Here is a 26,956-nt window from a genome sequence, read left to right as displayed (position 1 = left end):
TAAAATTTTTACCCAAGCTATACTACAAATGTATACCATCCCAACAGCTAAACTGCGCATTAATGGAACCCTCTCATCCAGCTTTCAAACACTAAATGGAACTAGGCAAGGCTGCCCGCTCTCGCCACTCCTGTTTGTCCTTGTGATGGAATCATTAATCCAAAATATCAGACAACACCCAGATATAAAAGGTATCACAACACAATCTACACATCACAAAACAGCAGTATTTGCAGACAATTTACTCATAATTATGTCTGACCCGGTTACAGAAATACCGTCAGTTCTTGAAATTTTTTCTAACTTCAGCCCTTTATCCAATTTCAGAATTAACGCAGATAAGTCTGAAGTCTTAGGGATTAATGTCTCTAACTCTACGATACGCTTATTACAATCCCGTTATCCAATGAAGTGGCCTCCAAAATGTATCACGTACTTGGGTGTCAAACTGTGTAAACATTGGCCAGACCACTTCGCCCTAAACTATTCCCCTCTCCTGTCACTTACTAAATCCATCATAGAATCCTGGCTGGCTCCCTTCATCTCCTGAATGTGCAGAAAAAACTTGATTAAGGGATTAATCCTTCCCAAATTCAACTACCTATTCCAAATGTTACCTATCCACATTCCACAATCTTACTTCACGAAACTTCGCTTAATGTTGTTTCACTATATTTGGAACGACAGACACCCCAAAATCAGCGCAGCGACACTTTCACTGCCTAAGTCCCTGGGAGGAATTGGAGCTCCTGATTTTAGGAACTATTATCATATGGCTACTATATCCGGGACTGTAGACTGGTTTCGAAAACCGGAGAATAAATTATGGCTCTCAATTGAGGAGCTTCTAGCTCCTGTACCTCTAAGAGCACTGTTACTTGCACATCCAGACAGCATAACAAACCTTTCATTTCACAATGTTCTCAATAAGAAGCAGTGAAATCACTTTCTCTCTTCAGGGACCTGCTGGTTCCCACCCCATCCCCACTGACACGTATTTCAGACTTGATAGATTTATACCGAGAGGGATTGGGAAGTCAAACTAGCAACCCTTCAGTCAGATTGTCTGATACTCTAGACTCCATATTGGAAGATGGGACGATTATATCCTTTCAGGATTGGTCTGAGAACCCTAACTTACAGAACCTTCACCTGATACAATATATGTCACTAAAAAAGCAATCATGCCATACCTCACAGTAGGGTCCCTAGAAAGATGTTTGACTATCTTTGAGTCCCTCCTGGGACAAGTAAAATATCCACGGAAATATTTTTCCCAGATATATAAACTGTTAATCACTAGAAATGTCCCTACTAAAAGATCATATATTGCGCTCTGGGAAAAGGATCTTTCCATCACTTTAACCAAAGATACAAACATTCTTTACAGAAATTCTCATGGTCCATCCCAGTGTATCAAAATACAAGAAAACTCTTACAAGTTAGTGTCTAGGTGGTATACCACGCCGGATAAAACACATCTTTGGTACCCATCCATTCCAGACACATGCTGGAGATGTTTGAGGGAAACAGGTTCCTACATACATATTTGGTGGTCATGCGCTAAACTTCAATGTTATTGGGTACCTGTACTGAATCATATAGCGAAAATTTGTGGCATCTCAAACCCAATACCCCTGGCTACCATTTTTCTTAATTTACCATTGGCAAAATTAAACAAACCCACAAATCTTCTAGTTAAACACCTCTTATCGGAGGCCAAACTCCTCATCCCCCCAAATTGGAGATCGACTCAAGTTCCCACGCTCTCTCAATGGATAAACAAAGTTGGGCAAATTTACTATATAGAAGAAAGAGTGGCACTCTCTAACCGCTCATATTCTAAATTTTCAGGGATTTGGAAACCCTGGACAACTTTCCGTACCCCAGCACAGTTTTTGGTCACACAATAGACATCCTGTATATGCCGCATTGTAGGAATTAACGTTTAATTGTAACTAACACTTTCATATTTCAGATAAATTTATCTTGTAAATCTCTCTCAATCCTCTTCCCCCCTCCTCCTCCTCTCTCACACCCTTTTCCCCTTCCCTATCCCCTTCTTTTGTCCTCTTGTAATATGTACTTACATTGGATCACTCTGATTTTTGTTCTAATTTTTGCATCTTAACCTGATCATTAAGTCATTGCTGCATATGCAACGTTACATTGTATTTACTGGCATTTTACATCTGCTTGATTGTACCTTCATATGCTGTCAAAAACTGTTTGACATTCTGCTTGTATGATTTAATTTTGTTTAAAACAATAAAAAGAAAATTGAAAAGAAAAGAGACATTATTGTTGAGAGCGCCTTCTAAACCCCTTTCGGCGGCTGTCTTTCCATTTCGATGGAACACTCAGGCGATCAAATATTTAGGAGTCCAAATCTCCAGACACCCTGCTAAACTCTACAGACTTAATATCACACATTATATAGAGGAATTAGAAAAGACTCTCTCAAATTGGAAGCACTTCACCCTTTCATACCTAGGGAAGGCCAATCTACTTAAGATGACGGAGTTCCCTCGTCTCCTGTATATTTTCCATACCGTCCCAATATATCTCACCCCAAAAGATGAAAGATGCATTAACTACTTATACAGGACATTTGTGTGTGGGGGGGGGGGGGGGGGAGATCCCGCATTGCCTACCAGATTTTACGACAACCAAGAGCCAATGGGGGCATTAATTTCCCCGACATTAGGCAGTATAACCTGGCGGACTTGTTCCGTTATGTCTCGGACTGGCTTGGGAGCACCTCTCATTATACTTCGTACACTTTGGATTCCAGATTATTTTCTGGACGGGCTTTGTCGGGACTCATGCACCTTCCATATGAGGGTTTAACTGTGGAGACTAGAGCTAACCCGCTACTTTTTGCCACTTGGAAAGCTTGGCAGAAAATCAGGTGACATCACCAGCTTTCTCCTCTGTTATCTCTCCACTTGCCATTAATTTGTAATAATCATTTTCAGGATGGTAATCCACGGTCAATTTTCCACAGATGGCACACGTTAGGAATCACCTCCCTAAAACAGCTTGTACATAAGGACGAACGTAGGACTCTTACACTTTCAGAACTCCGCTCTAAAAATCCCGAGTTACCCATGATCACTTTAGTTTTCTTCAGGTCGACAGTTATGTAAAAAAGGTTTTGCCGCAACTGCCAGACCTGGAATGGAATCCTTATTTTCTCTTAAAATTCTCCAGTCCCAACTCCTCGAAGGGCCAAATAACTCGAAACTACCAACTTCTTCATGTTCCCCTTGATCACTCACAATCCTGGACTCCTCTAACTAAATGGCAGGGTGACGATCAGACTCTGACTCCTAACACGATACTGGCGGCTCTAGAGCAGGCACATAAACTTCTCCCATCTGCCCGCTTTCTGGAAATGCGACTTAAGATTGCCCAGAGATCATATTTGACTCCAAGTGTGGGGTATAAGATTGGTATTTATGAATCGTCATGTTGCTTCAAATGTCAAGTACCCACAGCCAATCTATACCATTGTTTGTGGTCGTACCCGCACATTCGTACATTTTGGTCTCGCATACGCACATTCACTACTACTCACCTCACCAATTTTGTCCCTGATATGATACTGTAAGCAGTGTTTGGGTACATGGACCCTGAAGTTCACGGGTGTTCCCCCGGGGCACACAAATTGTTGCATTATGTGGCGGCAGCAGGGACGAAAGCCATACTACAGACCTGGCTTGCTAATCAGCCCCCACCTTTCAAATTATTCTTGGATAAATTATCCTATCTCTTGAAAATGCAATGGGTAGAGGCCTCTCTTCATAAGGAATTACAGGTCCAATAATTTTTTTAAACATGGAAAACATGCATTGCATTACTCCCACAAAACATCCAAATACAAATACGGAAATGCTTTGAACCAACGGTCTGGTTCCACGAACAGATGCTCCAGGGGAATGCACCCGCGTAAGATACGGTCAGGATACTGGTGGTTTTCTGGTGTGGGCGAGAACCATGCTTCTTCTTCATGTCCTTACTATTACTCCCCTGTCCCCGCATAGATACGATGGGTTCTGTTGGGGTGGATGTGTGCGGTGGGCTGGTTCCCGCGGACGCCTCCATCCCTGATTTATGTTTTACATTCTCAAATTCAATGGGGTGGGGAATTGCTTACAATATAAAACTAATGTGAGTGTTTCATCTGCATTGTTTTCTTCATAAGCACAGTGAGATAAAAAAAATTGAAAGTTATTTAATTTTCTTTTCTCCCCCCCCCTTCTCTCCCTTCCACGCCTCCCGCCCCCCATCTACTTATCCTGCTTGACCAGTTAAAGAGGCTCTGTTACCAGATTATCAAATCCCTATCTCCTATTGCATGTAATGGGCGCTGCAATGTAGATAACAGTAACGTTTTGTTTGTTTTTTTAAAACAATCATTTTTGCCCATGTTTTGAGCAATTTTATATTTATGCAAATGAGCTTTTCAATGGACAACTGGGCGTGTTTTCTCGTATTTCCAACTGGGCGTGTATTGTGTTTTTACCAACTGGGCGTGTTTACTTCTTATTACCTGCATGTTTACCTGCACATGGTGATGCTGCTGCAAATTCAACTGTACTCTGACGCCTGGAGCGGATGTGTCTTCTCTCTTCCGACGCCAAGGTTGAAGGACCTGTGGGTGACGTCACGCTGTGTCTGCAGTGAAAGAAGCTGTCTGGGAATGATGACGTCACCCACAGGTCCTTCAACCTTGGCGTCGGAAGAGAGAAGACACATCAGCACCAGGCGTCAGAGAGTACAGTGCAGGGTATGTGCAGGTAAGCATAGCAAACTCCCTAGAGACGAGTATATTAACCTTTTGGACGCCTGGAGCCGATGTATCTTCTTTGTCTGACGACAAGGTTGAAGGACCTGTGGGTGACGTCACGCTGTGTCTGCTGTGAAAGAAGCTGGGTGGGAACGATGAGAAGTGTATGATGCTGATTCGTCAGCGTCATACACTTCTATTCACAACACCCAGTTGGTAAAACAAGTAAAAGTAAACACGCCCAGTTGGTAAAAACACAATACACGCCCAGTTGGAAATACGAGAAAACACGCCCAGTTGTCCATTGAAAAGCTCATTTGCATAAATATAAAATTGCTCATAACTTGGGCAAAAATGATCGTTTTTAAAAAAAAAAAAAAAAAACTTTATCTACATTGAAGCGCCCATCACATGCAATAGTAGATAGGGATTTGATAATCTGGTGACAGAGCCTCTTTAAGTTAATCTCTTGATGATGTGTCATTTGTGTTTCCTGGACATCTAACTGATCCTCTGGACTGCTGATTGTAATACATTGTTCCCCCTCCCTTCTTTCCTTCTGTTTTCCCCACAAACTTAATTGTTTGGAAAAAATGTTCAATAAAAAGAAGTTTTAAAAAAACAATAATTCAGAACAGTGTGGAATTTTTTTAAAACATGGGTGAATGCACAAGCCTGGTTTCGAGGGACGTGAGCGACAGAAATATCGGGAATCTTTGCGGTGCCCGTCTTTTCTGCAGACGTGGCACATTTTCTGGGGGTTGCTTCTAGTTGGTGTTGGGGGAATCCGAGTGATGAAATGTCTTTCAGTCAGTCACGTGACATCCTCAGACTGGGGGCATTCTCTGGTGTCCTGAACATCAAATATGAGGCCTTCAATAATTTTCTCCTGGAAATCCAGATATGTGTCTCTGCCTCTGTTTTTTTTATAGAGCACAAATGAATTGTGGATTGCCACCTGTAATAGATAAATGGCCACTTTTTTGTACCAGGTTTTTGTTTTGCGTTTTACTTCGGACACACTCACTGGTTTGTGCTTGTCCGATGTTGCCCCTCTTTCCCTCACTGCCACTGTTCCTGCGGTATGTATTGTGCTTAGTACATACACATCTTTGCGATCCCTGTAATTGACCGCCAACAATTCCTCAGATGCATAAGCACAGGAGTCCCCCTTTACCATGCGATTCCCCACTAATTACTGCGGAAAACCAATTCAGTTTTTGCACATGGTACCACATGCCCCAGTCCTTGCAGCATGCAAATGCCTAAACAGGGGCACACTCGAATAAAAATTATCGCAGTACAGGTGGTACCCCTTGTGAAGCAGAGGCTGCATTATCTCCCACACGATCTTACTGCTGGTGGAAAGATCAGGGGGGCATCCAGGACAAATTGTCGTGCGGTCCCGCCCTTCATAAATCCTGAAGGCGGTGGTATATCCTGACCCGCTTTCGCACAGTTTATAAAGCTTAACACCATATCTTGCCCTTTTGGAAGGTAGATATTGGCGAAAGCTAAGTCTTCCATGGAAGTTGAGGAGGGATTCGTCCACGCTTACATTCTGCTCAGGGGTGTAGAGGTGCAGAAATAAATTATTGAGGGAATTTATTAGCGGTCTTATTTTGGACAACCAATCACGGTTTGCATCGGTACTTGTGGGGGGCCTGTGCGTTATCATTGAAGTGGAGGAACCTCGTTATTGTCTCATAACGAGATCTCGCAATTACTGCAGAATACACTGGGGTGGCTTGGGCGGGTCTTGTTGACCAATACGATCTTATGGAGGGTTTTTTGACAATACACATATTTAGGGTGAGCCCCAAAATTTTTTTTCATTCCTGCAAATTGGTGGGCGTCCAATCTCTGGCATGGGTGGATGAAGGTTTCTGCCTTATATACTGAGCGGCATATAAATTAGTTTCGTGGACAATCAATCATATTATATCATGTTACAATCATCTGTAATAAATAAATGGAAGTAATCCATTTGGACAAAATTTGTATTGTCCACAGTTATGCCAGGAGTGGCAGTAAATACAGGATTCTAGGCCCAAAAGATGGAGTAGGTGCCCATACAAGAGCCTGAACTGGAGGGACCAGGCTGTCCCGTGCTGCAGCGCTACTAGGCCCTGCGCTTCCATGTTCTGCAGTTTCAACTGTGTCAGGGACAACGTCCCCTGAAGATGAACCTAAAGTGACGCTATCATCGTCACTGCCTACAACAGGTTCTATTTCCGACGCCATCTCTGATGCGGTCTCAGACTCAGACCACAGCATAACTTCCTCGCCATAACGTCACTAACACTAACTAAACAAACTTTTTATCTTATAAACACACAAACTAACTGGTATATATCTACACTACCACTAACAAAAAAATAAACCGCTATTGCTATATATATTATATATAAATATGTGGATATACACCGAATTCCAAATTATTATAAATATTATATTATAAATAGTCGATGCAATGACAGTCAGTATAATCTTCAAGCCATCAACCGTTGGAGTATAATGCGAATTTTATTGAACAAATCTCCTAATGATAACAGATTTTTTTTTAGAAGTAATGCACTGTTTCAAATTATTATGCACAACAGAGATCAAAACATTTTAAAGGTTGTAAAGAGAACTAAAATGGTAATTTGTTGAATTTGCAGCATCAGGAGGTCATATTTACAAAAATCAAAATCTCTTTCAATCAAAAAAAACTTAGCAGGCCAAGTTACATGTTAACATAGGACCCCTTCTTTGCTATCACCTTCACAATTCTTGCATCCATTGAATTTGTGAGTATTTGGACAGTTTCTGCTTGAATATCTTTGCAGGATATCAGAATAGCCTCCCAGAGCTTCTGTTTTGATGTGAACTGCCTCCCACCCTCATAGATATTTTGCTTGAGGATGCTCCAAAGGTTCTCAATAGGGTTGAGGTCAGGGGAACATGGGGGCAACACCATGAGTTTCTCTCCTTTTATGCCCATAGCAGCCAATGACACAGAGGTATTCTTTGCAGCATGAGATGGTGCTTTGTCATGCATGAAGATAATTTTGCTACGGAAGGCACGGTTCTTCTTTTTGTACCACGAAGAAAGTGGTCAGTCATAAACGATACGTGCTTTGCAGAGGTAATTTTCACACCGTCAGGGACCCTAAAGGGGCATACCAGCTCTCTCCACATGATTCCAGCCCAAAACATGACTCTGCCACCACCTTGCTGACGTCGCAGCCTTGTTGGGACATGGTGGCCATTCACCAACCATCCACTACTCCATCCATCTGCACCATCCAGGGTTGCACGGCACTCATCAGTAAACACGGTTTGAAAATTAGTCTTCATGTATTTCTGAGCCCACTGCAACCGTTTCTGCTTGTGAGCATTGTTTAGAGGTGGCCGAATAATAGCTTTATGCACACTTGCAAACCTCTGGAGGATCCTTCCTACACCTTGAGGTTCGCTGGACTCCAGAGGCACCAGCGGCTTCAAATATCTGTTTGCTGCTTTGCAATGGCATTTTAGCAGCTGCTCTCCTAATCCTATTAATTTTTCTGGCAGAAACCTTCCTCATTATGCCTTTATCTGAACGAACCCATCTGTGCTCTGAATCAGCTACAAATCTTTTCACAGTACGATGATCACGCCTAAGTTTTCTTGAAATATCCAATGTTTTCATATCTTGTCCAAGGTATTGCACTATTTCACGCTTTTCGGCAGCAGAGAGATCCTTTTTCTTTCCCATATTGCTTGAAACCTGTGGCCTGCTTAATAATGTGGAACGTCCTTCTTAAGTAGTTTTCCAGTGATTGGGCACACCTGGCAAACTAATTATCACAGGTGTCTGAGATTGATTACAATGATCCAAAGAGCCCTAAGGGTATGTTCACACGCTAGCTACCTTTTACGTCTGAAAAGACAGACTGTTTTCAGGAGAAAACAGCTGCGTCGTTTCAGACGTAAAAGCTCCTCCTCGCATTATGCGAGGCGTCTTTGACGCCTGTAATCTTGAGCTGCTCTTCATTGACTTCAATGAAGAACGGCTCAAATTACGTTGCAAAGAAGTGTCCTGCTGTCAAACGACGACGCGTAAATGACAGGTCGTCTGCACAGTACGTCGGCAAACCCATTCAAATGAATGGGCAGATGTTTGCCGACGTATTGTAGCCCTATTTTCAGACGTAAAACGAGGCATAATACGCCTCGTTTACGTCTGAAAATAGGTCGTGTGAACCCAGCCTTAGACACAATACCATCCATGAGTTTCATTGAAAAACGAATAATTAAATGTTTATGACACTTAAATCCAATGTGCATAATAATTTGGAACACGGTGTGTATATATAATGATATATTCCCTACCTGCCTATTCTAATATAATAAAAGATAGAAAGGTAGATAGATAGAACAAAAGATAAATGGATAGATTGTATAGATAGATAGAAATCTATCTATACAAAGAGTGTATTGGTGTGTAACACAGTATTTTTTTTCACAGTATTATTCTGGCAGCAATTCTCTCAAGTCTCTTCTTCTCCTCACACTGAATCAATGTGTGAGGAGAAGAAAAAAGGCAGGAGATTTGCTGCCAGAAATCCCAAAATAAAAACAAATGTGATCGCTGTGATAGGTTTTCACAGCGATTACATGTTCAGGGACCATCAGATTGGTCCCTGATACCCTCCCCAGTGCCCAGAGCTGTTAGCAACAGCTTGGGCACAGGGCTGTGTGCATGCGATTGCGTGCACACAAAATGAACATAGAAATGCATGTGATCGCTGTGATTGGTTGTCACAGCGATCACATGTTCAGGGACCAAAAGATTGGCCCCTGACACTCTGCCCAGTGCCCATGGCTGTTAGCAACAGCCAGGGCACAGGGCTGTGTGCACGCGATCGGCGGTGCACAGTCTCTAAAGTGCCGCCGTAATTAGTTTACGGCGGACTTCAGAGACCCTGATCGCTGGCAGTAAAAACACAGCCAGCGGTCAGGAACTTGTTAAAGGATGAAATGGCCTGCACAGTCTCCAGATTTAAACCCCATTGAGGTTGTTTGGGATGAACTGGACAGAAGGGTGAAATCAAAGCAGCCGACAAGTGCAGCACATTTGTGGGAACTTCTGCAACAATGTTGGGAAGAAATTTCTGAACAATATCTGAATGAAATGGTAGAAAGAATGCCTCGATTGTGTAAAGCTGTTATATCAGCTAGAGGTGGCTACTTTGAAGAGTCAAAAATCTGGATTTAATTTGTTGTAACAAAGTTAATCCATTATTTTTATACATCTTAACTTGTTTATTTCTTCTAAGCTTTCCTTTCAAAGTACATTTGAGACATGTAAATATCAATAAAAACTGGAAAAATTTAGGTGTTCTAAAACTTTTGACAGATAGTATGTACGTACGATAGAGATAGGAGCGCAGGATTCTCCTCTTCTCTGTGTTCAGTGTATAGATGACATGATAGCAGTCAGGCTTCGCCCACTAGCTCAGAGACAACTGAGAATTAGAGATCAGCGGAGGGGATAACTGCTAAAAAATGCAGAATACATGTCATATAATAGCCAAAAATTGTGTTATACCTCATGTACACACATATGACAGCTTATTCTGATAAGTCATCTAAAAAGTAAGGTACGCTTTAAGGACTTAGTTATATTTTGAGGATGAGAGTTCCAGTCCCATTCAAGTGAATGGGATCGGGCTGCAGAGAACTGCAATTCCTGTCACAGCTGCTACGGAAGTGTATGGTGCTGTGCCTGGTAAACTAAAGATGCCACGGCACCTTCAGCCTGCTGATCGGTGGGGAGTCAGACCCCCACTGATCTGATGGTGATGTTCTATCCTAAGGATAGGCCATCAATATAAAAGTGCCGGAGAACCCCTCTAACTACCTCAGGATTAGCCATCAATATGTGATCGGCCGGAGTCCAACTCCTGGCACCCCCGCCGATCAGCTGTTTTAAAGGGACTGCAGCGCTTGTATGAGCGCTGCTTCTCCTTCATTTCAACCTGCTGGTAACTGTGAATCCGACACACTTGTAGGCAAATCACAGTATGAGCAGGTAATAAAGGGTTAGCAGTGCTTGTAGGAGCACTGCGGCCCCTTCAAAACAGCTGATTGGCAGGGTGCCGGGAGTCAGACTCCAACCGATCACATATTGATGGACTATCGTGAGGATAGGCCATCAATTTTATGGGACTGGAAAACCCCTTTAACTGTAATAAACGTAGAGTACATTTGATAGAGCTGTCAGTGGGGAGTGTGGCCCATTTTTAGTCTTGCAATGGGCCCTATGATTTCTGTGTGCCCAGTGTGAGGAATCCCTGCCAATCTGCCCCTTTGGGCACTAACACAAGTGGTCACTCTGCCCCTGGTGGGGCGTTCTCATTCTTTTAAACAATTATCTATGATAATATTCTTCTGTATGAGAAATAAACATGTGGTTTCTATATGCTGAGAACCAGTGGCGTAGCTATAGGGGTCGCAGCGGTCGCAACTTCAACCGGGCCCCGAAGGTGGGGGAGCCCGCGGCCCCCCGGACCACATCAATAGAAAGTTACTATAGTAGCTCGGGCCGCGGGCCCCTGCTACTATAGTAACTCACAGTACCTACCTTCCTGGTTCAGGAGCGCAGCGGAGGTCCTGACGTCACAGCGCTGTGCGCACTACAACGTGATCCCGGATAGAGTCAGGACAGAATTTCCTCCGCGGCTGAAGAGGAGGGTAAGATTAATATCCCTGTCTGCTGAAGCCGATTGGCGGGGTCCGACTCCCGGGAGCCGGCCAATCAGCTGTTTTGAAGGGGCCGTAGCACTCATACGAGAGCTACTTCCCCTTCATTTCGGTCACTTGCTCACACTGTGAATCCGTGTCGGCGATTCACAGTGTGAGCGAGTAAGGGAAATGAAGGGGAAGCAGCTCTCGTACGAGTGCTGGGGCCCCTTCAAAACAGCTGATTGGCCGGCTCCCGGGAGTCGGACCCCGACACATCAGCTATTGATAGCCTATCCTGAGAATAGGCCATCAATGTTTAGGGACTGGACAACCCCTTTAAGCCTACGATGTAGCAGGCTTAGAGGACCCATGAAACAGGATAACAGACTGCGTGATGCTGTCTGCTGGGCCCTGTATCTAAGCCAATCACATGGTAGGCTTAGATACATGGCCCATGTGTGATCCTGTCTGATGGGCCCTGTATATAAGCCTACCACACGGTAGTTTTAGATACGGGGCCCCAGCACACAGTAATCTTATACTGTATAAGATTACTGTCTGCTGGACCCTGTATCTAAGCCTAACTTGTGGTAGGCTTAGATACAGGGTCCCACAGAGAGTATCACACATGGGCCCTGTATCTAAGCCTAACACATGTGTTACTAATCGGTTTTTGTGTGTTTTCTTACAGGTTCGGTCGTTGGACTAGGTCGGATTCGAGGACTACTTCGATGACGGCTTTTTTTATTATCAATAAAATGGTTAATGAGGGTTGTGTGGGTTTTTTTTATTTCAATAAAATATTTTTTCTATGTCTTTGTGTTTTTTTTTAAACTATATTACTACCGCCTTAGTAATGGCTGCTGGCTGATTGACAGCATCCATTGCTAAGGCGGGGCTTAGTGTTAGCTGGTGCAGAGGCTAACACTAACCCCCATTATTACCCCGGTACCCACAGCCACCAGGGGTGCTGGGAAGAGCCGGGTACGAACTAGTACCTGACCATCTGTAGTGATGGTCGGCCGCAGGCTGGTATTATCAGGCAGGGACAGGCCAGAAACAGTGGCCCTTCCCCCCTGGTGATGCTAGGCTGCTGCTGCTTTATTGTATCTGGCTGGTTATGAAAAAAGGGGGGTCCCCACGTCATTTAAAAAAAAATAATAATAATAATTGGAAAGAACGATGTGGGGTCCCCCCCAATTTTCATAACCAGCCAGATACAACACAGCAGCAGCCTAGCATTACTAGGGTGGGGAGGGCCACTGTTTTTGGCCTTCCCCAGCCTACTACTACCAGCCTGCGGCCGCCCCGGTGCCTGACCGTGACTACAGATGGTCAGGTACTGGTTCGTACCCGGCTCTTTCCAGTACCCCTGGTGGCGGTGGGTACCGGAGTAATAATGGGGGTTAGTGTTAGCCTCTGCACCTGCTAACATTAAGCCTCGCCATAGTAATGGACGTTGTCAATCAGCCAGCCGCCATTACTAAGGCGGTAATAATAAAGTTTAAATAAATACAAGGACATAGAAAAAATATTTTATTTAAATAAAAAAACACAACCCCCATTAACCATTTTATTGAGAATAAAAAAAACGCTGTCATTGAAGTCGTCCTCGAATCCGAAGTAGTCTAACAACCGAACTTGTAAAAAACACAAACACACAAATAATTAGTAACACATAAAGAAGCAAAATTATTATTCTTACCTTTCCTGGGTCCAGCGCTGGAGCAGCAATTCCAGCGAACTGGGCCCTATATCTAATCCAATCATGTGTGATACTGTCTGCTAAACCACTGTATCTAATGCTATCATGTGTGATACTGTCTGCTGAGCCAATGCATCTAATCCAATCATGTGTGATACTGTCTGCTGGGCCACTGTATCTAATCCTATCATGTGTGATACTGTCTGCTGAGCCACTGTATCTAATCCGATCATGTGTGATATTGTCTGCTGGGCCCTATATCTAATCCAATCATGTGATACTGCCTGCTGAGGCACTGTATCTAATCCTATCATGTGTGATACTGTCTGCTGGGCCCTATCTCTAATCCTATCATGTGTAATACTGAGTGCTGAGCCACTGTATCTAATCCTATAATGTGTGATACTGTCTGCTGAGCTGTGTATCTAATCCCATCATGTGTGAAACTGTCTGCTGTGCCTTATATCTAATCCTATCATGTGTGATACTGTCTGCAGAGCCGCTGTATCTAATCCTATCATGTGTGATACTGTCTGCAGAGCCGCTGTATCTAATCCTATCATGTGTGATACGGTCTGCTGGGCCTTACATCTAATTCTATCATGTGCTGAAAGCTGCGGACCATCGGCCATGAGAAGTTTGCGGGGGCGGGGGCCCAATAAGAACTTTTGCATCAGGGCCCATGAGCCTTTAGCTACGCCCCTGCTGAGAACCATCTCTGAATACCACTCTTCTCACTATAAAGCCATTGGGTTATTTTGAATGAATTAGGCTTTGTTCACATCTGCGTCAGTGCTCCGCTCATGGTTTCCGTCGGAGCTTTCCATCAGGGGAACCCATGAACGGAACCCTGGCCGAAACAAATGAAAACCATCGGTTTGCATCACCATCACTTTAAATGGTGACGGAACCGGTTCAAATGGTCTGCGTTTGTCTCAGTTGGGCAAGGATTCCGTAGTTTTGACTGCGTTATTCATTCCGTCAAAACGACGGAACCCTTGCACAACTAAGACAAACGGAAACCATTTGCAACGGATCCGTCACCATTGAAATCAATGGTGATGCAAACGTAAACCTATTGTTTGCGTTTGTTTCAATCAGGGTTCCGTTGTGATGGACAGCTCCGACGGAACGCCAGAACGGAACCTTGACGCAGATGTGAACGAAGCTTAACATGTATGGTGATATATTCGCCCTGAAGGAAACATCTAGAAAAATGCATTCAAGAAATATTTGTAAAAACGGTACAAATGAGAAATTCCTGAAAAGTTGAGGATTATAAGAGGAGCCCCCACACGTTACCTCATACACTGAGCCAGGCTGAACACGTCAGGAGATACAGATATGGGCGGGCTGTGAAACTAGATGCTTAGGGTCTCTGCACAGACCTGCCCTTCCTCACCCCCCTCCGCCTCCATGACACCCTGGGCTGGGTGACGTCACGTGGAGTGGCTCCCTAGTCCGTTCCGCTGGATTGTGGGGCCCGGTGGACGCCGCTCCGGAGCTCTATAGTCCTCTGACGGATGAGACCGCGTACTGTACTGTGCCCAGCGTGGAATTTGTTGAGGACCCAGAGACTGTATCTGCGCGCTTCTTCTCGTCACCGGGCTCAGCATGATGAAAGATCCGCTATTACAGGGCTCTGCTGCCGTCCTGCCCGGCGCCTCTCTACAGAAAGCCTGCAAGTTCATGGTGCTCTTCTGCGCCCTTCACCTCAGTATTACGCTGGTCTATTACATGTTCGGCGGGGACAAGATCTATTTCACGGAGCCTCAGCAACTCCAATTTCGGCAGAAAGCCAACTCTACTAGTGGCCCTCTGGTTTCTGTCCTGGCCATAGCCGAGCGGTATGCCACGCAAGAGCCCACCAGCACTGCCCCAGCCGTGGTGGAGCTGGCAGACTGCCCGGCCACCTCTCCCCTCTTAGGTAAGCTGTATTGGGGTCATATCTTGTTTTACACCCGGGTGTTGTGTAGTATGTAGTGTGTGCCCGCGAGCCTCTCATAACAGTCCTGGCATCTCCCAGCGCCTCCTGCTGTATGACCCTAGAAATAACTGTGTATACTATATTTATTAGAGGTGACCCTAAACACACAAACACCCCGGACTCGCCCATGATCGTGCAGTTTCACATCGCCCCGGTGTTCATGACTTGGGGGTTAAGCTGCTGTCAGACACCTCTGGTGCCTATCATCTGGAGGATTGGATGGTAAGACTATGTTTACACATCGCGATTTGTTGCAGATCTCGATGTAGATTATTTTTTTATTTTATTTTTTAGCCAAACCAAAAGTGGATCCAGGAGGAAGAAGTATAAGTTCTCACTTTATATTTCCCATTCCTTTTAAAACTACTTCTGGCTTTGGCTCAAAATCTGCAACAAATCGTAATGTGTAAACACAGCCATAACCCCTTAATGACCAGCCTATTTTAGACCTTAATGACCAAGCTATTTTTTACGTTTTTCAATCGTCGCATTCCAAGAGCTATAACCTTTTTATATTTGCGTCGACATAGCTGTATAAGGTCTTGTTTTTTGCGGGACAAGTTGTATTTTTTAATAGCACCATTTTTAGGTACATATTATTTATTGATTAACTTTTATTAACTTTTTTTTGGGGGGGAATAGAAAAAAATCAGAAATTTCGCCACTCTTTTTTGCGTCCTAAATCTACGCCGTTTACCGTGTGATATAAATAACACAATAACTTTATTCAGTGGGTTTTTACGATTGCAACGATGCCAAATTTGTATAGTTTTTGTATGTTTTACTACTTTTACACAGTAAAAACGCTTTTTTTTTCAAAATTATTTGTTTTTGTGTCTCCATATTTGAAGAGCCGTAACGTTTTTATTTTTTCGCCGATGCGGTTGTATGAGGGCTTTTTTTTTGCGGGACGACTTGTAGTTTTTATTGGTACCATTTTGGAGTAGATGCGACTTTTTGATCACTTTTTATCACATTTTTTTTAAAGTCAGGATTCACCGAAAACAGCAATTTTTCCATAGTTATTTATTAATTTTTTTACGGCGTTCACCGTGCGGGTTAAATAATGTAATAGATTTATAGTCTGAGTCGTAACGGACGCGGCGATACCAAATATGTGTAACTTTTTTACTTTATTTTGTTTTTTTAATAGTAAAGCATTTTGTAAGGGGAGAAGCTGGGTTTTTCACTTTTTTTTTTTTTTTTAATTAACTTTATTAAACTTTTTTTTCACTTTTTTACTAGTCCCATTAGGGGGCTATAATATGCGATTCTGCGATCGCATTTATAATACACTGCAATACTATTGAGCACCGCATCTGAGGGGTTAAACGGGTGAGATCGATAAGCAGGGACGCTCCCAGCCCTCAGCTGCCTCTGGCAGCTGAGAGCAGGGAGATTTGACAGCTCCCTGCTCTGTTTACTTATTCCGATGCCGCGACGTAAAAAGTCTATGGCATCGGAATAAGGCCCGTTAGTGACCGACGTAGAAACACGATGGGCCGGTCACTAACGGGTTAAAGGCCATGTACTCCACTTTTTGAAAAAAATAAAAATAAAACCAATGATTTAGGTAATTGTAAACCTCTTAGTGACCAGCCTATTTTAGTCCTTAATGACCAAGCTATTTTTTAAGTTTTTTTCCATCGTCGCATTAACAAAAACTATAACTTTTTCATTTTAGGGTATGTTCACACGCTGAGAGGCAGTTACGTGTGAAAAGACAGACTGTTAACAGCTGCCTCGTTTCACACGTAAAAGCTCCTCCTCGTAATTTACGAGGCGTCTGAGACGCTCGTAAACCTTGAGCCGTGCTTCATTGATTTCAATGAAGAACGGCTCAAATTACGTGGCAAAGAAGTGCCCTGCACTTCTTTGCCGAGGCAGTAAATTTACGGGTCGTCGTTTGACAGCTGTCAAACGACGACTCGTAAATAACAGGTCGTCTGCACAGTACGTCGGCAAACCCATTCAAATGAATGGGCAGATGTTTGCCGACGTATTGCAGCCCTATTTTCAGACGTAAAACGAGGCATAATACGCCTCGTATACGTCTGAAATTTGGCCGTGTGAACATACCCTTAGCGTCGACATAGCTTTAACGGCTCCCTGCTCGGTTTATGTATTCCGATGTAGCTCCATAAAAAGGCTATTGCATCGGAATAAAGCCCGTTAGTGGCCGCCGTAAAAACACTAATGGGCGGTCACTAACGGGTTAAGCAACTTTTTAAATTGTTTTTATGAAAAAAAAAATTGTAAAACATTTTAAGATACAACTTCCACATAGAAGCTGTATCGTTCCATCAAAGCCGATTCCATCAGCCCAGCGGGACTGACGGCTCAGCTGGGATCAGGATCCAGCTAATAATCACATCTAAATTGATGAACTTAGATGTGAGTGATAAAAGCTGGATCCTTCGAGTCAGAGACATGCCGGACCCGCTGTCACTGAACCAGTCCGTCCCGCTGACTTGACGGCCGCAGCTTTGTTGAAACGACACAGCTTCTATGTGTACAGGGGAAACGGAAGCTGTATCTTAAAAAGTAAAAAAAAAAAAAATTTTTTTTTTTTTTTTTTTTTTTTTTTTTAGTTAAAATATCTTTCGGTGTGTTTTGTGCAACTTTTAATTAGAAAACTTTTTATTAAATAATTGTTACTTGTTACCCGAATCCGTCACGTACATTTTTGAAGGGGTTGGTCACTGATGGACTCCCCAGTGGTGTCACATTTAAATCGATCGTACGTTTAGATAAAAAAGGGATTCGGTTTTGGCATAGGTAAACATAGGGATGTTCTTTTTGTCTTTTGCTGAATAGAATAATGTAGGCTGCCGCACTATTGATGTGCAGTACTAGAGAGAAGAGTGAAGTGAATGGACGTACAGTAAAACATGGAAGGACCTTAGGTGTCACTTTAGAGTCTCAAGCAGCAGACGCCTCAATGGCCTCTAATATCTCTCTATTCTCGGTTGGCTGTTTTTTCCTGCACATACGTCATGCTGTCTTTTCCTAGTAATCCTTGTCATAATAGTTGGCATTGCACAAGCTCAGGTCAATGACCGGCTAATTTCATATGAGCAATAGAACTTTCACTGATGTTTTGATTGCCTCCCTGGTCATTCAAAACACCTGTATATAAAACGTATATTTGTGTATTCAGAGTTTATTAGTAAATAACCTTTCTTATATCGTTCCAGTTGAGTGCCTGTACCTAACATTAGGGACGTTATTATGACGTTTGAGCATTACACTGGCTTAGCCCTTATGCACATGACAGGGTTTCCCTTAATGGAACAATAGACCCCTAATGGGGCTATTCACACCGTCAAAAAATGGGACATGCCTTATTTTCGGCCGTTCTCCTGGCCGCCCGACTCCCATAGAAGTCTATGGGGCCAGGTAATACACGGCCATCACGTGAATGTGCTCCAAGTGACGGCCGTGTCTTCCGTCGCTCGCTCTCTCCTTCTCCTCCTCACAGTGCGAAGTACATGTGAGGAGGAGGGTATGTTTTTTTGCTCCCTGTAGGAGCTTCGGCGATGCTGTGGCTGGGGATTCGGGATTCCGCTCCAGCAGAAGTCCCTGACTTCACTGTGTTCATATATGTGGCCGGGGATTCCGCTCCAGGAGAAGTCCCAGGCTTCATGGTCCATATATGGTGTGGCGCTACCTACGGGGGGGCTGTGTGGCGCTACCTACGGGGGGGGGGCTGTGTGGCGCTACCTACGGGGGGGGGGGGGGGGGCTGTGTGGCGCTACCTACGGGGGGGGCTGTGTGGCGCTACCTACGGGGGGGCTGTGTGGCGCTACCTACAGGGGGGCTGTGGTATTATCTATAGAGGGAAGTGTGTGGCAAAAATGTACAAATTAAATTCATCGGATTTTAAAACGGACAGGGGAAAAAACGGATGAAAAATGGGTCAAAATTGGCCGTTAAAAACGGCAACACAGCCCAGAACAGAATCGAAATGGATGCAACACGGCCGGGAAAAACGGCCGATTTTATCGGCCGACACCCGGAACCTGTCGTGTGAATAAGGCCTTAGAGCGCATGCTGATGGCAGAGACGGACTTTGAGTAGGAAGATATTCTTCTAGGGGAGAATATGTCCTTACATACAGAGTCCGATGGAGCACGGCACAATTTTTTCCTGTCTGATTCAAACAGAACATCCTATGGTTCTGCATTAAATCGGTGATGTGTTTATACAAACATCATGTATTCCCTGCTATCCTGAGCCCCAGTAGTAAAAAAAAATGAAATATAGTAAGCTGGAAAAAAAAAACCAAAATAAAGGTAGAAAAAGTAATAAAACAAAAACCTGCATGACACTAATAATAATATTGATTTGTATAGCGCCAACATGTTCCGCAGCGCTTCCCAATCATTCAATAATTGCCCCTGGCCACCAATTTTTGGCTGTTAAAATTTTGCTCTGGGCATCAAGGTCTAAACATCTCACATTGGCCTTTGACGCTTTCAATAAAGATATGAAACTGCTTAAAAATATCACAAAAAAAAGCTGAATTTTACTAGTGTCGTGCAGGTGCGCAGGGAATGAAACTAAAAGAGTAAGAGAAAGCAATGAGACATTTCCGCCCTCGGTGAGCTAAGCAAGCAACCTCAAAAACCACTTTGTGTCAAGTGAGGGGAGAAGTACGTTCTGTCTGTTTAAAGGGTGCCGGGACCATTTTAGCTGCATTTTTTTTGCTATTGATTTGAAATTTTTTAGAGTACATGATTGTAAAGTAGGCAATCACGTAGTGTGGCCTGTAGTCGCCATGTGATGATGCATTTAAGCCTATTTGTATAACCTCAAAAACCCATTTAAGAGAGTACTGTGCTATCGGCAGATCCATCTTGTGGACTTACAGTAAGTTTACACAGAAATTCACAGCAGCACATCCGTATAAAAATCGTGCATGTTTTGTTGGGTGTATACTTTTTGCAGGTTCTAACAGCCGATCGAAAAAAAACAGTATACTTCTAGTACGTTTCCCTGGTTGCTCACTGGACTCTGCTCCAGCAATGACGTGTCGACACATGTGACCACTGCAGCCTGTGATTGGCTGCAACTTTAACGTGTCAAGACAAAACGTCATTGCGGTGGACCAGAAAAGCATTTCTACGGGAATGACTGGATTTTTTTTTTCTCAATTTTAAACGATTGGCCACTAGGATTTGTTTGCGGATTTCTTCTTCCCCATTGAACTTAAAAGGGAAAATCTGCAACAATTACAATCGTATTCCGTGTCCAAAATTTACAGATTTTTACATCTGCACTGCAGGTTAAAATTTGCACTGGCAATCTGCAGCGTTTCTGCTACGTGTGAATTTAGGTTTACACATTTTGCTTTGATCAGGAGCACGGCTGTTATACACGGCCTGGCTACTGCCTCAACTGCTGCAATCGAAGCGCGCTCTGATTCTGGAAGTTTAACACATTTGATGCCGCTGTCAATAGCGACAGCGGCATCTGTGTTTGACAGAGGGAGCTCCCTCTGTCACTCCATCGGCGCCCCTGCAAAGAAATCGCGGGGCGCCGTTGGGTTTCCATGGCAGCCGGGGGCCTAACAAAGGCTCCCAGGTTTGCCTTCAGCATCTGCCTATTAGATTGCCTGTCCGTTCTACACGGACAGGCAACAATGCTTTGGTATACAAAGTATACCAAAAGCATTATATATAAAGAAGGCCTAGTGGGACAAAGAAAAGAAAGTAAAATATTTGAATAAAGTTTATGAAGAAAAAAAAAATTACAGAAAAAATAAAATCACTTTTTCCCCCCCAAAAAAGTGCTTTTATTTAGTGTCAAAACAAACAAACAACACATACACAAATATGGTATCGCTGTGATCGTAACGACTCGAACAATAAAATGAACAGATGAACACATTAGGCCTCATTTACATGAACGTGATATATGTCCGTGCGACTCGTGTGCTTTTCACGCGGGTTGCACGGACCTATACAAGTCTATGGGGGCATGCAGACAGTCCGTGAGTTTTGCTCAGCGTGAGTGTGCTGAAAAAAACTCACGACATGTTCTAAAAATCTGCGTTTTTCGCGCATCACGCACCCATTGAAGTCAATGGGTGCGTGAAAACCACAAAGGTCGCACGGAAGCACTTCCGTGCGAACTGCGTGATTCGCGCAAGAGCTGTCAAACATCCGAACGGAGTGTCTTAGAGATGAGCGAACCGAACTTCACCGTGTTCGGCCGAACTCGTTTTGACCGAACCCGGCTGCAGCCAATCACAAGCCAAGCACAGGCTGCAGCGGTCACATGGACTGCCGCGTCATCCAGGGAGGTGGGGCCAGATGTCAAGAGAGGCGCGTCACCAAGGCAACGGCCGGGAAGTGTAAGTACGAACCTTTTTTTTTTTTTTTTTTTTTTTAAACAGGTTACTCGATATGGTGATCGGAATTCACTGTCGAGGGTGCCAATCAGTTAACTCTTTCAGCACCCTGGACAGTGACTGACGTCGACTAGCCTCATCTCTATGATGGCGGCTGCGCGAAAATCACGCAGCCGCGCATCATACACTGATGACACACGGAGCTGTCAAGTGCATTTTGCGCACGCAAAACGCTGCGTTTTTTTGCGTGCGTAAAACGCACACGCTCGTGTAAATGAGGCCTTAAACCGGTGTCCAAAAAAAATGCAAAAAACAACGGCAAAATTCTTTTGTTTTTCTCCTATTCCCCCTTTAAAAAATAAAATAAAAGTTTATCAACAAGTCCCATGTACCCCACAATAGTACTAATGAAAACTACACCTTGCTCTGCAAAAATCAAGCCCACATACGGCCGGCCACATAGACAGAAAAATAAAAAAGTTACAGCTCTTGGAATGCGACCGTGAGAAAACAAAAAATAATCCTTGGTCATTAACACGCAAAATGGCCGTTAAGGGGTTAAAGGACCACTTGTTGTTGCCAAGCGCATAAAAATAAACCTTTAGGCCTAATTCACACGAGCGTGTTCGGTCCGTGAAATACGACATACGGACCATATTTCACGAACAGAACACGCTCATGTGAATCTGGCCTTAAGAGCAATCACCAGAGCAAGCTCTTTCTGTGCAGGTACTGAGCTAGCAAGAGACGGTCATATATTCCTATAGACTAACAGAAAACAACTGGTTGCAGTGTTTTTTACTTTGAAAAATTCTAAAACAATACAGTGAAAAACGCCCCAGAACAGTGTGTGTGAATCTGGTCTAATGCAAGCTGTAGGATTAGCACAAGGTGAGTAGGTTACTCTACTGTTGGGTATAATAAGTAGTTCTGTGTAAAGTGAACATATACTTTAAAGGGCAGGTAAGGTCTTGCAAAAATGAGTGGCTGCGCGTTTTTTAGGCTGGGTTCACACACTATTTATGGACGTCATTCGGGCGTTTTAGCCCCGAATTACGTCCGAAAATGCGGCTCAAAAGCGTCGGCAAACATCTGCCCATTCATTAGAATGGGTCTTATGATGTTCTGTGCCGACGGTCATTTTTTTTACGCGCCGCTGTCAAAAGGCGGCGCGTAAAAAAGACGCCCGCGTCAAAGAAGTGCCTGTCACTTCTTCAGACGTAGATGGAGCCGTTTTCCAACAGCTCCGTTTACGTCCGTAATGGACGCAGCGAAAAGCGCCTCAACATGCCATTACGGCTGAAATTACGGTGCTGTTTTCTCCTGAAAACCGCTCCGTAATTTCAGCCGTAACGGAGGCTGCCGTGTGAACATACCCTTATAGTGAAAGTCTCCGGTGTTCAATGTTAGTCTGCAGGGATTGCCGCTTCTTTTCCCCAAACTTCTCTTTCCCTAATCATTTATTTAAATGACCATGAAACCTGCGTAGGGACCCTTTCACATCACGTTTAGGAATCTAGTTTGTGGTTTTTCAATAGGGATCTGTTAACGGATCCATAGGTTTTCAATGGGCATTCCGTCATGGTTAAGTGTCTGTTTATCTCCATGTTACAAGTTTCCATCAGGATCCATTTTTTCAACAGAACAGACATCGGAGACTCTTATTTTGTGTAAAATGCAAGTCTATGGCAAAAGGATGCTACTTGATAGGAATCCTGTGGCACCATCCTTTTTGTTTTGTGCACATCTGCATATGACTCACAACTAGTACCAGCGGCACCCTATTGTGCTCATTGACTTATAATGGAGTCCGTCAGGTTCCAGCGAGATGTCCGTCATCTTGACTGGGAAAAAATTTCCTGGCAAATCTGATGGATCAATGGAGCCCCTGACACTCATGTGAACATAGCGTAAATATGTTGAGCCCAGTATGCTCTTTAACCCCTTCGTGCTGCAGCCATTTTTCGGTCTTTCGTTTTCGATAATATAGCCATTGTTTTTTGCTGTCGTTTTTAATTGGTACCGTTTTGGCGTACATAAAACTTTTAGATCGCTTTTTATGCACCTTTTTAATCTACTAGTCTATTCCATACTTTTCCTTTTTTTTGCGGTATACTATTGTATAACATCAAGTACACTCTTGGCATCCGTCTTAAAGGGGGCCTTGACATTTTTATTGCGTATGTTAGGAACTTTCCTGACATACATGCTAAACGTAGGGCCAAAACGTGATGAGAACAGCCCCTAACACAGACGGACAATAAGGCTGTGTTCCCATGGGCTAGATACGCTGCGTAAAAGTACCAACCTAGAACCCGCAGCGAATTCCACCTGAAAAATCGCACCAAATTGTCGTGCAGCTTTTCAGGCGGGAACTCTATTGCGAAAACCAGTGGTTGAAAAAAACAAAAAACAATCGATACTTAGGGCTGTTATCATGGCGACGTATCCCTCTGTTGCCCATGCAGTTCGGCCTCCTGGGATGATGCTGCAGCAGTCACATGGGATGGAATGTCAGTCCTAGGAGGCCGGCCCGGACTGACAACAGAAGGAGTTGTTGCTATGACAATGCCTTTTTATTTATAGTACGCTGAAAGTTTATTTATTTCCAATTTTTGCCACGAAAAGCCGCAACAAAAAAGCAATAAATACGCAACATAAATTGACATGCTGCGGATTTACGCTACATGGGAACCCAGCCTAATGCTTTACAATATTATGTATAGCAAAGCATTCAACTGCTTCAAGTCCACTCGTTCCACCCCAAAAAATAATTAATTATGTTAAAAAAAAGTTTTATAAAAGTCTCCACCCCAAAAAACTAAATAAACCCATTTTTTATTTAAAAAAAATGTTTACCATAAACGAAATACATATTTCATACCACCGTAATTGTATAGACACGTAGAACAAAGATAACGTATTAGTTATACTACGTAGCATAAAAAAATGCAAAAGAAACAAATAGCGAACAAAAAAGGCAAAATAAACCTCCAAAAAAATTAATAAGCTAATTAATAAATTACACGTACTCCCAAATTGAAAATAAAATTTATCGATCTCGGCATGCAGCAACACCATAATGAATTTTTTTTGAAAAAAATATGGGGAAAATTTATCAACCGTATAACTTTTTGCATTGAAAATTTCGAGTTTCGGGCTTTTTATGCCGCCCTAGTCCCCTTAAAAAATTGTTAAAAAAAGGGGTGTGGCTTACAAATTCATTATGACTTACACCACAAAATTGAGGGCATAGATAGTTAAAACCGGGGAAGACACTATAAACTCAAAATGCACAAGATGACATCGAAATCCACAGTACGGACCTCTAGGTAATTTGTGTGTCCTGCCATACAGTTTCCAAGCATATGTCATACTACCTGCTTCTATAACTAGGTAGGAGAGGTTTAAAGGAGTTGTCCATGACCGGACAACTGATGACCTATCCACAGGATAGGTCATCAGTATGTGATCTGTGCGTGTCCGACACCCGGATCCTGCACCGATCAGCTGCTCCGATGCCCGCAGGCAGCTAGATGTTATTGCACAGTATGCATTGTACGGAGCCGGAAGCCGATGTCTCTCTACATTGCATAGTGGCCATGCTGCGGAACTTCAGCTCTGCTCCTTTTCACTTGAATAGGAGTAGAGCTGCAGTACTTCAGCTCGCCTGCTATTCCGTGACCGGAGCCAGAGTGGAGGGCCACCGGAGCAGTTGGTCGGTGTAGGGTCCGGGTGTCGGATCCCCACCGATCATATACTGATGGCCTATCCTGTGGATAGGTCATCAGTTGTCCGGTCATGGACAGCCCCTTTAAGTCTGGGAGCTGTCTGGCACTGCTGTATCTGGTTCATTATTAGCTGAGAACCTATCGATTTTAATCTGTCCTCTATTTAATCCTGCTTTTTCTTGGGATCCTTGCCAGCTTTTAATTCTATCTTCTTGGTTCCTTCTGCTAGTATGCGCTGTGTTTTTGGAATTGTCATCTGTTTGGTTTTTGTTTTCTCCGTTTCCCTTTTTTTGCATTCTCCCCTACTGGCCTTGGACTGTTTGACTATTTTCCTGTCTACTGATTTAGTACTGTTTTGCCTCCCTCTTGGTTTTTGATTCGGCTTTACTTTGTTTATGATATTGCTTATTACCGCTCTGTTACTGACATTTGCTAGTTTGACATTTCTATCTGTCCGCTCCACCTGCCAGCAGCTGCCTGGTAAAAGCAACATATCCCTTCCCACCAGCAAGGATACTCAGGCCTTGCTAGCTAGGTTCCTGATAGTGGGTTCGCCCTTATCAGGACTGTTTATCTGCTTTATGCAGGGCCTGAGGTTCTTCCGGGGTGTCGCAGGGCTAGATCGCCATCTCTTGCTGAATCGGGCATCTAGCGCCAAGTGCGCATTTGCGAAACTGGTACTTTCGTCAGTCACATTACAAGATGTCAATACCATGTGCTGTTTTCCACAAATTTGCCATCTTACATGCTACCCAACATGTATATCAATATTTTCCTTTTTACTCCTTTCCTCTCACGCTTTTCCTGTTGGGCCCCAAGCATACGACCGTCATTTTGATCTGTAATTGCAGATCAAAATACTGATCCATTAATTTCTATGGCCCATGGACACCTTTCCTTGTATTTGCCATAGAAATGACCCGCAAAAAATAGGACATGTCCTATTTCTTGATTTTTGCGGACGGTAATCACTACGCTATGGCCGTGTGCATGAGGCCTTATCCTGTATCAGAGTTATTAGCAAGCGTTAAATCAAAGCTTAGACTCTCTTGGATCATTCTTTACTATAAGACCGTGTTCAAGATTTGACACCGATTTGGGTGCGGATTGTGCACTGATACCCACAAAAAATCCGCACCTGATTTATGTGACTAGGGTTTTTGTAACTGAGCCCCTTTAAATGGGGCGAATACTTTTGCAGATCTGCGGCACATCAAACTGCTTTGGATTTTTGCTGCGGATCCTGTAGTAAACCTCTGTAGGACTTGCCTATATCAAATCTGACGTGTGAACGGAGCGTCTACTGAAAACGAATGTACTGTTTCCAAAAGGTTTATGACTGGGAATGACAGAAGCTTTTCATCTGCAGTGATAGAAACTTACAGACAGGAAAAAGAAAAGTGAGCCAAGCAACAAGAGATACTGGCCCTTTAAAACAAACCTGCCCCTTTCCTGTGCTGCAGGCTATAACACAGAGGTCAGCTGGCATGTTTACAGTCCGAAAATGGGGCAATATTGATTTAGTCCGTTCTTATACAGAACTATGATTTCAGATCTAGAAATGTATTGGATCAGTAACACCTTCGTAAACTCCGTATTAAAAATGCATAAGTATAACTCAAATAAGTGCAGCAAGACAGATTGAGGTGATGTCGTGAATTCAGTGCATGAA

The 26,956-nt window shown here is 43.5% G+C and overlaps 1 protein-coding gene across 1 annotated transcript in view; it reads left to right on the top strand.

The window, feature by feature from the left end:
- The first annotated feature begins 14,633 nt into the window (after positions 1-14,633).
- B4GALT1 (beta-1,4-galactosyltransferase 1) overlaps positions 14,634-26,956 on the top strand; it is a 94,103-nt gene continuing 81,780 nt past the window's right edge. The window contains exon 1 of the mRNA XM_075862896.1: positions 14,634-15,138. Coding sequence (XP_075719011.1) covers positions 14,826-15,138 — 313 coding nt within the window. The 5' untranslated portion in view covers positions 14,634-14,825. The remainder of the gene's footprint in view (positions 15,139-26,956) is intronic.

The sequence above is a fragment of the Rhinoderma darwinii genome, chromosome 1 (assembly GCF_050947455.1).
Source record: "Rhinoderma darwinii isolate aRhiDar2 chromosome 1, aRhiDar2.hap1, whole genome shotgun sequence".
NCBI lineage: Eukaryota > Metazoa > Chordata > Amphibia > Anura > Rhinodermatidae > Rhinoderma > Rhinoderma darwinii.
The sequence above is the reverse complement of the archived record's forward strand: the minus strand, read 5'-3'. Positions and strand labels throughout refer to the sequence as shown.